The sequence below is a fragment of the Electrophorus electricus genome, chromosome 3 (genome assembly GCF_041902795.1).
Source record: "Electrophorus electricus isolate QZ-2024a chromosome 3, ASM4190279v1, whole genome shotgun sequence".
NCBI classification, from domain to species: domain Eukaryota; kingdom Metazoa; phylum Chordata; class Actinopteri; order Gymnotiformes; family Gymnotidae; genus Electrophorus; species Electrophorus electricus.
This window is the reverse complement of record NC_137499.1, coordinates 20,692,620-20,705,755: the sequence shown is the minus strand read 5'-3', so window position 1 is coordinate 20,705,755 and position 13,136 is coordinate 20,692,620. Positions and strand designations below refer to the sequence as shown.

The 13,136-nt window shown below is 43.0% G+C and overlaps 1 protein-coding gene across 3 annotated transcripts; it reads left to right on the top strand.

Annotated features, from left to right (window-relative positions):
* Positions 1-214: 214 nt before the first annotated feature.
* Positions 215-12,123, top strand: map3k2 (mitogen-activated protein kinase kinase kinase 2). 3 transcript variants are annotated; one of them, XM_081710521.1, is made up of 16 exons: positions 216-587; positions 1,854-1,926; positions 2,041-2,159; positions 2,570-2,610; positions 3,102-3,201; positions 3,462-3,575; positions 3,782-3,863; positions 4,335-4,465; positions 4,609-4,688; positions 4,799-5,037; positions 5,753-5,986; positions 6,177-6,325; positions 6,404-6,535; positions 6,645-6,774; positions 7,252-7,429; positions 7,594-12,123. In XM_081710521.1, exons 2-16 carry the CDS (start codon positions 1,923-1,925, stop codon positions 7,811-7,813), a joined length of 1,953 nt encoding a protein of 650 aa, XP_081566647.1. In that variant the 5' UTR covers positions 216-587; positions 1,854-1,922; the 3' UTR covers positions 7,814-12,123. The 3 variants fall into 3 exon arrangements, with proteins under 3 accessions (XP_081566649.1, XP_081566647.1, XP_081566648.1); XM_081710522.1 differs by lacking the exon at positions 216-587 and adding an exon at positions 644-1,389; XM_081710523.1 differs by lacking the exon at positions 6,404-6,535 and having other exon boundaries at positions 215-587.
* The last annotated feature ends 1,013 nt before the right edge of the window (positions 12,124-13,136 follow it).

The following is a 13,136-nucleotide window of genomic DNA, read 5'->3' as shown; positions in this document are numbered from 1 at the left end:
AGCTCATGAAATGCGTGTAAATTGCACGACGGTTTGATGCGTGCAAGGTCAGTTGCAATTGAATATCACGTCCACCTGGTGCCAGTATAAACTTACATGGTCAAAAATAATAATGTTTTTGTGAAGAAGATAGCGCTTTGGGTACGAAGAGCGCAAATATTTTTGACGTCACACAATTTGCGAAGCGGCCGGACTGTACCACACGCGGAGCGGATGGGGGGGTGGGAGTTCGGTGGCTCGGACGCGCTGCGTTGGAGGGTTTGCATGTAAACAAAAACAGGCCAAGCAAAACGCGGAGTCGCTGTTTGACTTCGCGGCGGTTACGGTTGTGGATTTATACGCGGTCGCGTCGAGGTACATCTCGATCGAAAAAGACGTCAAGTTAAGTGAGCCAAGTGTTGGCGAGCTAGCTAATTAATTGCTTGTCCTCCAGCGTTATCGAGCTCGAGTTAGCCGATCTGTGTAACTCGGGCCTTGGGCTCCAGCTGAAGTTGTGAAGGGACTTTTTTAACTTCTGCGTCCCACAGCAGGAGGCCGTCAAACCGCGTCCTCTTTGATGAGGAAGTGAAGTTGCACACACCACCCAGGTGACACTTGTGTGTTTTCGAGCACATTCAATTACGCTATAACATTACGGACTTTTAGAGCTGACCGGTGAATTTCCATGATTGTGGCTTGACCTACTTGACAAATGTAGCTAGCCAGGTTAGCTAGCTGGCTGGCTAATTGGCTTGTACGAGACCCAAACGTGTAGATAACCGCTAGTTATCAAACTCGCTAAATGTCTTAAGATAGCTGACCTTTTCTATCTTACAGAGTTTTTTGCCTTTAATAGCTAACCTGGTAAATACTACATGTGTGTCCCAGCCTTAATACTGAATATATACTAGTGACTATTTGTATAGCTAGCACGCTAATCAAGATATCCTGGTTATCTTAAAGCTAGCAGTTATCTTAGCTTGCTATCGCTAGCTCGGTCGCTACATAACCGCTAGCTGGCGAGTTTCGAGACCCGTAGTGTTAAGTAGAGTTAGCTAACCTAGCTAAATATCGTGCGGTTGGAGGGCCGTGGTTTCCACTTCGATATGGTTTCTGTAATGGTGTAATGCACGTTTATTGAGAAAGGTAGCTGGCTAGCTAGCTAATTAATCAGATTAGGTTTGCTATCTAGTGATCTTGCTAGCAAGACAACCAGCTAGCCTAGCTAGCCAAACCCATCATTCTAGCAAAAACGATTCTTCATAAGATTGTTTGTAACGCCTGGTCATCTTTTATAATATATTCTGTTCTTATGTGTAATGAAATCAGTTATTCCAAGAGGGTAAGCAAAGGCACTAAGCTGTCTGTTTAGATGGCTGGCCAAGATGGCTAGTGAATATAGCTAACAAGGTAACATTTGCCATGACGTTTTTTTTTTTGACAGCAGTGGAAGATATGGGGGAATGTAATTTTTTAGTTAGTCATGTTGCTAGTAAGAGTTCACGAGTGTTTCGTTATGTTATCTTTCACTTTATCATCGAACATAGAAATATATTTGTATTGATTGTGCCAGTTGTGAGATTGCATCCTTTATTGTTTCTATTGTGTACAACTTCCTGCACTTGGGAGTTTGGAATTATTTAAGATAACTATGTTAATGTTCTGTGGTTAATTTTATAAAAATGTATGTTTATTTGTTCTCTTTTTTTTATTTGTACTTATGAACTATGCATATATTATTCAAGATTAAAAAAAAAATTATATATATATATATATATATATATATATATATATATATATATATATATATACACACACACACACACACATATATATTTATTTATTTATTTATTTTTAATGTTATCTATACATAGGAGAAAGGACCCCATTTGATGGGCAAATCCTCTTTCCTGAACTCCTGGGGCAAACTGTGAGTGGTTATCATGGGTACGTACCAGTTGTCCCGATACAAGACAATATACGCACAAAGCTTGTCATTAATTTGTTAACATTACTATGTCACCTTCGGAGTTGTAGACCTGTTTTCCTTTCACCTGGCAGACGAGCAGGAGGTTCTAAACTCGATCATGCAGGACCTGGTCGTACTGCATCGCTCAAGCCGGCCTGCCATGTCTCTGTCAGATCTGGGCAAACCTAAAGCCTCGTCTCCCAAGAACCAGGTCTGATGACTGTCTTATGCAATACTGTGTACAGGGCCCACGTTCCAAAGGGGACACACAATCTAAGACTTACAATAAGTACCCTGTAAGCGCTCTGTATTTCAACAACATAAAAAATGACTTGGTCACCACAGGCAAGGAGCAGTGTAGTTAGACGTGTCATTTGTAGGAACCTGCTCCTGGGTGATTTCATAATGGTTGTAGTTGTTCTGCTGCACGTAGGGCAGGCATGGGGGAAGTGTGTGTCTCATTTCTTATTATGGGTAAAATGAAGATGGAACAACTGATGGAAAAGAGAAGGAACAAAATAGCTTTGAAAAATGGACAGCAGTCATTTTCATCCTTCTAGAGCTTTTGGTGTAGTTGTGTATGAAGTCAGCGGTCCTTTAATTGCACTCTCATCCTTCCAGAATGATGTCCGGGTGAAGTTTGACTACAAGGGGGAGAAGAGGTAATGGTTTCCACTTGTAAAAAGTGCTCATGCTGGATTCCTTGTCCTGGATTAGATTAGTGTAGTCTTATAGTGGCTCTCTTTTTAAATATTGATTACAAATCACCTGTTTCATTTACAGCTGAAATGTGGTATTGTTGAATTTAAGACCCTTAAAAACAGCTAACCTAAATTGTTCTAATAGGAATCCTGAGTACAGGAAATCATGAAGTTTTAAATACAAATAAATTTCAAGATTACGTGCATCATGTTACACAATCTCAGCCTAGATGTAGAGTGAACTATTATATTTATTTAAGGTCTGCTTATAAATTTGGTTTCATTAAGAGGAAGTGATCATGTTGCACAGAGAATAAATGTGGTGTGGTGGTGTTGTGGGTGAGGTCATGTAAATGAATGCATCGTCATAATGTATCTTTTAAAGGTGTTGTAAATGATGCATATTGTAACGCGTGTTTGGAGGTAATGTGGCATCCCGGGTGCTTTTACAGGATCCTGCTTTTTCCACGGCCTGTCTGCCTAGATGACCTGAGCTCCAAGGCTAAAGTGGCATTCGGGCAGACCATGGACCTGCACTACACCAATAATGAGGTACCACTCTAGAGTCCCAGTGTGGTGTGTAGTGCTGACCTGAGATGAATCACCCCACACCCCACAGCTTTCATTTTTCTTTTAAAGAGAGGTGGGGAGAGTGTTGCCATGTTAACAGACCAGACTTGTTTATTCAACATGGGATGAAACCAAGTTTTGCTGTCTCTTAATTGGAAGTTAATTTAAAGCTATAATCTTTTTCCTCCTCACCGTTTCATCCCCTTTTGTATAATTTCAGTTTTTTTCCTCTCTGCCTACAGTTGGTCATTCCCCTTCACACTCAGGATGATCTGGACAAGGCTGTGGAGCTCCTCGATCGCTCTGTCTACATGAAGAGTCTGAAGATCCTACTGGTGCTGTCTGCGTCCTCTCAGGTCAGTCTGAACTCGGCCTGCGTCCCCTCGGGGTAGGTCTAAGCTCGGCCCGCGTCCCCTCGGGTCCACTGCTGCTTCGGTATGTACTGAGGTACAGCTCGAGGATCCGACATCCTTTTGCTGCTGATCTGTTACTCCAGGTGGTTAAGTGAACAATAACACCGCGGTAACTGAGGTATGTGGTGTCTCTTCTCCTGTGCTGTCAGAACTCTGTCTCCAGTATGGACCTCCTGCAGGCTCACGAAAACCTGGACAACCATAACCAAAGGAGGATGTTGGCTCTTGTAGGTCAGTGCTGAGGCTCCAAGAACAGCCCTGTGTTTACATCACTCTGCCGTACCTGGCACAGCTCCTGGCTGGCTTTCACAGCAGCTGTTAAGTTCAATCACAACTAGTTCTGCACAGTATATGATTCACAGGTTCAGTGGAATTAATGTGTTTCTGGGTACCCAAACTTCAAAAAATGCAACAGAAGTTACTGTAGAAGTTCTCAACACACTGCTTTTTCTTGATTTTATTTAAATAAATATTCAATTAAATGACATTCACATTCATCTTAATTGATGTTACTAATAAAGCCCATATTCAGACTGAAATGATGACCCTCAACGCGTCAAGGTTTTTTTCTTAGTTTAATCTAATCTTGGAGAATATGACACAGTCTGAGTGAACCCAGGCTGCCCTATTCTGTCTGATCCATCTCTCACAGCCCTGTCTGTCTGCCTGCCCTGTCTGTCTGCCTGCCCTGTCTGTCTGCAGGCTCCCAGTCCACAGACCGCAGCTCTCCTCCTCCAGGGTACATCCCCGATGCACTGCAGCAGGTAGCCAGAAATGGCTCCTTCACCAGCATCAACAGTGAGGGGGAGTTTATACCTGAGAGCATGGACCAGGTACAAACACACCCCTCTCATCCTACGTGTTCTGAGCTCCTCTAAAGAATACCGCAGCTGATGGGTGTGTCGGAGGACGTGTGTATCAAGAGTTTTGCACCCTGTTGATCAGACTTGTGATGCCTGTGTGTTGTTCTGTGCAGATGCTGGACCCGCTGTCTATGAGCAGCCCTGAGAATTCTGCCTCGGGCAGTTGTCCTTCTCTGGATAGCCCTCTCGACAGGTGATTGTGAAGTAAACAAACACACACACACACACACACACACACACACACACTCTCAAGCAGGCTTTCACATGAAGTCTAGGTGTAAACTTTGACCTCTCGTCTTGCAGTGATAGCTATCCTAAATCCCGCATGCCACGAGCCCAGAGTTACCCAGACAACCATCAGGAGTTTCCTGGTAAGATGTTGTGTAGAACTTCTGTCAGCAAAAACCCTGCATGGGCAAATCTTATCTGCATTTTCTGTTGCGTTTCAGAGTGTGACATCCCAGTGTTTGAGAGGTCAGGGAAAGGTGGCACGTATCCACGGAGATATCATGTCTCATTTGGTCTGCAGGACTACAGTGATGGTGAGGGACTGCAGGGAGTGACCTTTGTTCTGGCATTTTGAATTATTACCTCTGCAATAATATTCTCTTAACTGGTGACTTCAGTTTTAGTGGTGGTGGTAACCTCGGCATTACAACTGTAGAATTCCTCCGATGTCTGTAGTCACTAAATTATATTTACACAAGCAACAAGTTTTTTTTTTTTTTTTTCTGCGAATCATCTTCACTTTGTTACTGACACCTAGTTATACCACTATACTGACACACATGCATGTGTGTGTGTGTGTGTGTGTGTATATATGAGAGAGAGAGAGAGATATAGATAGATAGATATATATATAAAAACTATAACACACACACCTCTCTCTCTCTCAAGTTGTCTCCGCTATGTAGAACATGGGAGTCCAGAACTAATTAAGTTCATTTTTTACATTCATAAATTTTGTAGGAGACAATAATAGAAAATCACAATATAATGCAAACAAAACTAGAATCTCTTAATCTGGTGCATGTAAAATGTCATTAAGAACAGTAGTTTTGCATATACCAAGGTGTTCACAGACAGACTGTTATGTTGTCTTTGTATTGGGTATGGTGGCCTACGTGCACCCTCAAACATGCGTAACAAATATGGATTCCACAATGCCCCATATGCTAAATATTTTGTCATAATCACGGTGGCGTTTTTGTCCGTTCATCTCGGTAAGCTCCCCCACCCTCTCCCGTGCCACCGCAGGGCGAAAGACGTTCCCGCGGGCACGTCGGGCGCAGGGCCACGGCTTCCGCTCGCCAGTGAGCTTCAGCCCCACGGAGCAGAGCCCCAGTACCAGCAGTGGCAGCAGCGTCTTCACGGCTGAACCAGAGGAACCGGGCCGACGCCGGCGTGGCAGCGACATCGAGCCCAGCCCCAGCGCCAACCCCGGCACCAACCCCACCCTCCACGTTATGGACATCAGCCCGCCCAGCCGCTGTGAGCCCACAGGGGTGGGGCCCCTGGGAGGGAGGAGGGAAGCACCAACAGGGGGAGCTGTTTGAAAATCCTCACACTTTTCAGCCGTTAAGACCTCTGTTTTTTGGCCACATGTGTGGTCATCTCTGTTAGTGTCAGGTTACCCTATAAGTGTATTTAAACAATACTCTGTGTCTGCATGCATGCACAGCTCCACGTGCCCCCACTAACTGGCGTCTGGGGAAGTTGCTGGGACAGGGGGCGTTTGGCCGGGTCTTCCTCTGCTACGATGCGGACACGGGCAGAGAGCTCGCCGTCAAGCAGGTCCAGTTTGATCCGGACAGCCCTGAGACCAGCAAGGTGAGGGAGATGCATGTGCATTACAGTAGCTGTGACAATAATATAAATACAAAATAATATGTGTGTGTGTGTGTTTAGGAGGTCAGTGCTTTGGAGTGTGAGATTCAGCTTCTGAAGAATCTTTTCCATGAGCGCATAGTCCAGTACTATGGCTGTCTCCGTGACACACACGAGCGCACACTCTCCATCTTCATGGAGTATATGCCTGGGGTAATGCCAGCTCTGCCCTTTTACCTCACATGCATATCCTAAGTGTGTGTGAGTGAGTGAGTAGTACTGTCCGCTAAATGGAATGTTTCTATATGTGTATTTTTTTCAGGGCTCCATAAAGGACCAGTTGAAATCGTATGGTGCGCTGACAGAAAACGTCACGCGTAAATACACACGGCAGATTCTGGAAGGAGTGTGTTACCTGCACAGCAACATGATTGTACATAGAGATATCAAAGGTGTGTGACCCCCTACACGCGCTTCACGTGCTGTTTTAGAGCAGGGCGGTCAGGAAGCCTTGTGCTGCTAACCGCAATGCAAATAAAAAGCCACCATTTAGCCAACGACAATAACGGTGAAATTCTGTCCTGTTGATGTGCCCTTGTCAACTAGAAGTGCTATTAGTTATTCTGTTAGTTTGTTCTCTGTCGTGAAGAAACAAGCACCTAAGTCTGACGGACGTATCGGGGTTTGGCGGATGCTAGGAGAACACTACCTATCTGAATGTAGTGTCAGCAGTAATGTTTGGTAGAGAAGGGAACATGGTCTGGGCTCGTTTAATTGCCTGCTTTTGTCCAGTTCCTTCTATATTTAATTCACCTGCTCAAAACTGAGTTTCTTAAACTTTCTCCTCCTTCATCTTGGTTCATTGTTTTTGTTCGCCTTCTCTTTCACTCAATTACATTTCTTTATTTTCCATTCTTGCTTTCTTTCAGGTGCCAACATTCTGAGGGACTCGGTGGGCAACATCAAGCTCGGAGACTTTGGGGCGAGTCGCCGCCTGCAGACCATCTGTCTGTCCGGGACGGGGATGAAGTCTGTGACGGGGACACCCTACTGGATGAGCCCGGAGGTGATCAGCGGAGAGGGCTATGGAAGAAAAGCCGATATCTGGTAAAGGCAGGGAAACTTACCTAGAGCTGGATTTTCAAGTTAAAAAGGGCCCCTGTGTATGTTGTGTTTTAAAAAGGACATCTTGCAGAAATGTGTTGTGGAGCGGAGCATCGGCGGTGTGATGCATGTCAACGGTGCGTAACGCGAATGTGATGGTTCTGCAGGAGTGTTGGCTGCACCGTGGTGGAAATGCTGACTCAGCGACCGCCCTGGGCCGAGTACGAGGCGATGGCGGCCATCTTTAAGATCGCCACCCAGCCCACCAATCCTGCGCTCCCAGTGCACGTGTCCGACCACTGCCGCGACTTCCTTAAACGGATTTTTGTGGAAACAAAACAGCGCCCGGCTGCTGAGGATTTGCTACGGCACGTCTTTGTTCACTAACCCATCCTCCAATCGCTGACGAATCAGAGACAAACCCTAAGTGTCTATAGGCTCCGCCCCTTTTCTAGACTCCTCCCAGCCTGCCGAAGAGAAACCCATTGGACCAGATTGTGGGTGGGGCTTAGCAGGAGGCCCGTAAGGCCTGTTTATTGCCTCTATTGGTGGAGGACAGCAGTGGGGAGCAGCTTGATTCTGTATGAAAACATTGCACCTTAATTTCACTCTGGGGTAAACACCCCTAACGACTAAAGAACATTCGTTTTGTTTGTAGAAGGTTTTTTTTTTTCCGTTGTTTGACTTCTTTCCTGCAATTGTTGTGTAGGAGCCTAAGCTCTGGGGTGTCTAGTTGGGTTCTAGACTTGCTGGATGTATCTGAGAAGCTCTCTGGTCCTGACCCGTCACAGAATGGTACCAACAACCCCCGGGGCTGATATGTTATCAAGCTGCTAAAGACAAAATGATGGGGAAACGTTAAAAAAAAACAAAAAAAACAAAGACCAGATCGCAGGAGTTTGGGGACTCTCCAACCTAACCCGCTTTGCTCCCCTAAGTTCTCATTTTCTTGCACAGTTGCTGTAGTGTGTATACACACACACACACACACACACACACACACACACACACACACACACACACACTTTCGAAGGGAACTATACTGTAGTATATATCTCACTATGCTGTATAAACATTAGTTTGCTGTACTTCTCCCACTCTTTACTCATCCACCGTCTCACACTGTAGACTGGCAGGATTCCGATGCCTTTTTTTGTTTTCTCTCCCACAAAATCCTTGTTTTTATTGTGTGCCTTCTTTTGCAACTTTAGTCTTTTGTCCTCTGTATGGTAGATGTCCAGTGTGTGCCACCACGGCCAAGTGACCGTGCTCCTACGAAACTTCAGTATCGCTACACCCGAGTCTTTGCCTTCTCTCACTCCTCTAAATCGAACAGAGTCCAGGTCCTCAAGCGCATCTTTGCCTTTCTGCAACACAGTGCCGTAGTCTTCAGGCTGAACTGAGGTCAGCTCCGAAACAGGTTGAATATCAACAATTTCACCAAAGCCAAAAACCCAAGACGTTGGTGCCTAGCAGCCGCTTAGAGTAGTGTCACTGATGGCAGTGCCAATCCTCCCTTTAACTTTCTAAATGGGAGATGAACTCGATACACACGAGGCTTGTGTAGGTTGCCATGGTTGAGTGGCACTATACCCATGTGCTTCTCATGGCCATATGCAGTGCCACATGCTTTAAATGGACGTATTTTGGAAGGAAACAAAACTCGGTAGTATTTTATTTACATATATATATATATATATATATACACACACACACTATATAAAAGTTTTTTCTGCCACTCTCCCCTCTATTGCCAGTACTATAACATCAGAGGATAAAATGGTATTTCATTTTTCAGTATTTCCTTTCGCTTATACTATAGAGCACACCTCAGAATGTCCACAGTGATTTGGCCTTGTACCAGTAATTGGCAATAATTTGTTTTGAAATTGATCTCGTGTGTTTTTTTTGTTTGTTTGTTTTTCAACACTTCACATCTTTCTCTTTCTCTCTCTCTCACACTCTATCACACACTCTCATACACGCACACACACTTGCAACTTATTCTTTAGCCCCCCCCAGCCTTTTATCGTTTATTTTAGAAAGTCAGTACTGCTTCAACAGCTGTAAATTGGTACTAAATATCAGGTTAGAAATGTATGTTCCTTTCTCACAGTACAACAAAAACTAATTTCATGTTGATTCCAACTTTTTGGCTCTACCTCCTCTTGACTCTTCTAACGTCCCAGGTACTGGTGTAAAGGCCTGTTTCTAAGGGGGTTGGCCAAATGGCACCCTGACGAGTCCACCATGTTAAAAGGAACCAAAACAGTCACATGAAAATGTTGTGCACACTCAAGTTTCTGAATGATGTCCAAATCTTGTGTGGTGTTGGAATAGAGTGGCACTGAATCTGATTGATTGGTCTGCAGTTCAACGATGGCAGGGTAAAAAGCATGAGTGACAGCACTTTGGACAAATGTCTGCTGGCAGTGTTCATTTTTTTATTTTGCATGCGTGTTGTGCTTTTTAATACTTGTCAAAGGGAAAATGTGTTTCCTTTTTCCTGCAAAGGAAGGCTGCGGCCATTTGGGTAGTTTGAGGCTATTCTGGCATGGTACTTTGCTGGCTGAGGTTTGGCCAATCTTTTGGTAGTTTTTTAAAATTAAATTTAAGGTACTCTAGTTGTTTGGACAGTAATGCAAACAGGCTGTTTTTGAAGCCACACAAAAGAGATGTAACCCACATTGGTAGTGAGATAGTGAAATCCAATTGTAATGATGAGTGGATTTTTACTGAATGGGGAGTCCTTTCTGACTACTGCTGAGAGCTGGTTTTTAGTAGTTTGATGTAGTTGGCACTGTGTACGAGTGACTGCCCAGATACACTGAGGGCCAGCAAACTTGATGAAATACATTTTCTACCAAGAGGTGGCACTGCAGCTCTGCAATGTCAGGCACCACAGACAGACAGCACTGGAATGTCTGTCTGGACACACTGACAATGTTTACAGTTTTTGTACTCCAGGTCCTGAAGATAATGTGTGGTTTACTGTTATTAACAGAAAGCCTCTACTCAGTTTAGTGCCAGTAATTCAGTGGCCTCTCTCAGCCAGTTTAATACAAGAACCTGTACAAGACAATGGCTCTCAAATTGCCCCCTGGACCAGTAGCCATTGGTATATTCCAGATGCCTGGCAATACAAGCTCCTGTACAAGACAAAGGCTCTCAAATTGCTCCCTGGACCAGTAGCCATTGGTATATTCCAGATGCCTGGCACACAGTTTGCCAACCCAGAGCACTTTTCTCTCAGTATCTTTTACTTCCTTAGATAATGAATGCTATATTATGTTGCAGTCAGCTGGAAAAAACAAAACAAAACGGATTGGCCATTTTCACAATTGTCCCTCCGTGTTGTCTGGCTGTTTATCTCCGATGAGCCAGTTTGTGTCAAAAGGTCAAAAGTCGGCCAATGCTGAACTGTAACTCAGAATCTGAGAATACTCCTGTTTGTTAGCAGAGGTCTAAGTGCCAGTTCTCAAAAACATTAGAACTTCACTTTTTCCGTTTTCATATAACTTGATCAGAAAGGGAAAAACAGCATTATTTGGTGTTAGCTTACGTGGTGTACAGACTTACTCCAAGGTGAGTATAGGCGTTTGTATTGTATGTAAACTTGTTTGTCCTTTCGATGTTGAACTTTTTGCACATTTTGGAGACCATAATTTGTACACTGATTTTAATACTTTTGCCAATGAATGTTTGCTGCGTGTGCGTGTGCTTGATTGTGTGCATGTGTCTCTCTGTGTATGCTTTTATCTGTATTCACAAAAATGATAGTAGTGATCCTCTGATATGATGTGGAAGGAAGCCCTGCAGGAATGTAATGCCTGATTTTCACCACTATGTGGCACAATTTATGTATTTGCCCATACTTCTACATTCTAGCATCTCTTTCCAAAACGTAACTCACATTTTCTTTGAAACCTGTAGGGCTGAATCAGACTCCCTGTTGCTTGTGTGTTCGTCCACCCCTGAGATGCTCTAATGCTCTGGTCCTTAAATCCTGTTGAGCTTCACAGTAGTTGTACTAACATGCTGGGCTTTACGGTGAGCTCTTTTGTGCCAGAGCAGCCTCCCATGAATGGTGTGTGTGTGTGTGTGTGTGTGTGTGTGTGTGGTGTGTGTGTGTGTGTGTGGTGTGTGTGGGGGTGTGTGTGCGCGCGCGCGCGTTTTGGTGTGAGTGAAGCCTTTTTCTGACTGAGTGCCGTGTGTTGCCAGCGCAAAGGTCACCGCAACAGGTGTGGTTTTGCGCTTTTTGGACTGTACAAGTGGAAAAAGAAATTTAAAACCTACCAAAAAAGAGAAGAAAAAAACAAACAAAGATTTTCTCTTTTTTGAATGAGTACAATTATCTCGTCTGCTTTCTCTATGGTACAAGAAAGCCATGTTTATAATAAATTTGGTTTGTGACCAATAAGCCTGTTTATATCAAATCTGTATATCAGTGCTACGCATATTTTTTTTATATATATATTTTTATTTTTTCCTGTCTTTTTTTTTTTTTGTTGTTTGTTTTTTTTTTTACGCAAGATTTTATGCATGAATGGCCCAATGTGGTTGAGTGCCTGCTGACGAGCAGAGCTGATTGGAGGGTTTTAACATCATGAGATTGCCTGTAATGGCTGGCACTTTGTATGGTGTTGCTAATAATTATGATAATGAGAAGAATAAAAAAATATTTATTTCATGTTTAACGTCTTCCTGGTTTTAGTTTTGTTAAATGTTATCTCTGAAGGGGCATTCAGTTGGCAGTAATCTTGGGCTGCAGTAATAGATTACTAAAATAATCAAGTATTCTATCGTGTAATCGGATAAGAAATACTTTTGCTTCATTAAAGAGTAATGGTGTACAAAAGAGAACAGGACAGGTCTCTTAAAATGAACAAGCAATTAGTATTTAAAAATAAATAAATAAAAATTTTAATGCTTAAATTGCATGCGGTGTGTCAACCTAATTTAGTGTATTTGTGCCATATTACATTCTGGGTTTCAAATAAAACTTTCTGAAATGCAAAATTTCAAATTACTTTTAAAAAAGATATTCATGTGATCTTTTTGTTTTTTCAAGATTTATGCAGAACATCCATATGTGACTGGCGTTATTAAACATTGATTTTGCTAAGATGCTAAGAAATTGTTTGCCATTCAGATAAACACAGTAGTTTGGTTAACACACATAAAATATAAACCAGGTAAAATGAATTAATTTGGCATTTGATACTTCCCCTAATCGTATTGCACGAAGTGGGCCTTGGAGTTTGTGTGAAAGTTTTTGAAAACTGTTTTTCAGTTTTTCAGCCACAATGAGCTGTAGGAGCATCGTGGATATAGTTATGGATTAAAATAAACTTGCATGCAAATAATTTGATTTGATGATTACTAGAAATAAAGTTTCTCAAGGAGTTGTTTCAGCCCTACAGTAGTCCCAAAATTATGGCTCTGTAGGGATCTACTACACCTAGGAGGTGGTGTAGGTGCTTGGTACTGACCTTTTCACCCTAATACTGAGTTTTTCCTTTTTTTCCCCTGTACTGACAAATCCGGAAGTACACGCCTAACCAGGTCATTTTTCTTTTAGCATCAGCATATCGACATCATGCTTCAAAGTAGATTATGTCAAACAAATCAACATTGAAAGAAATGAAAACGTGGCTTGCAAAAATTGTATATTAAAGCATAATTTCCGTGAAAAGAAAAAATAAGATTG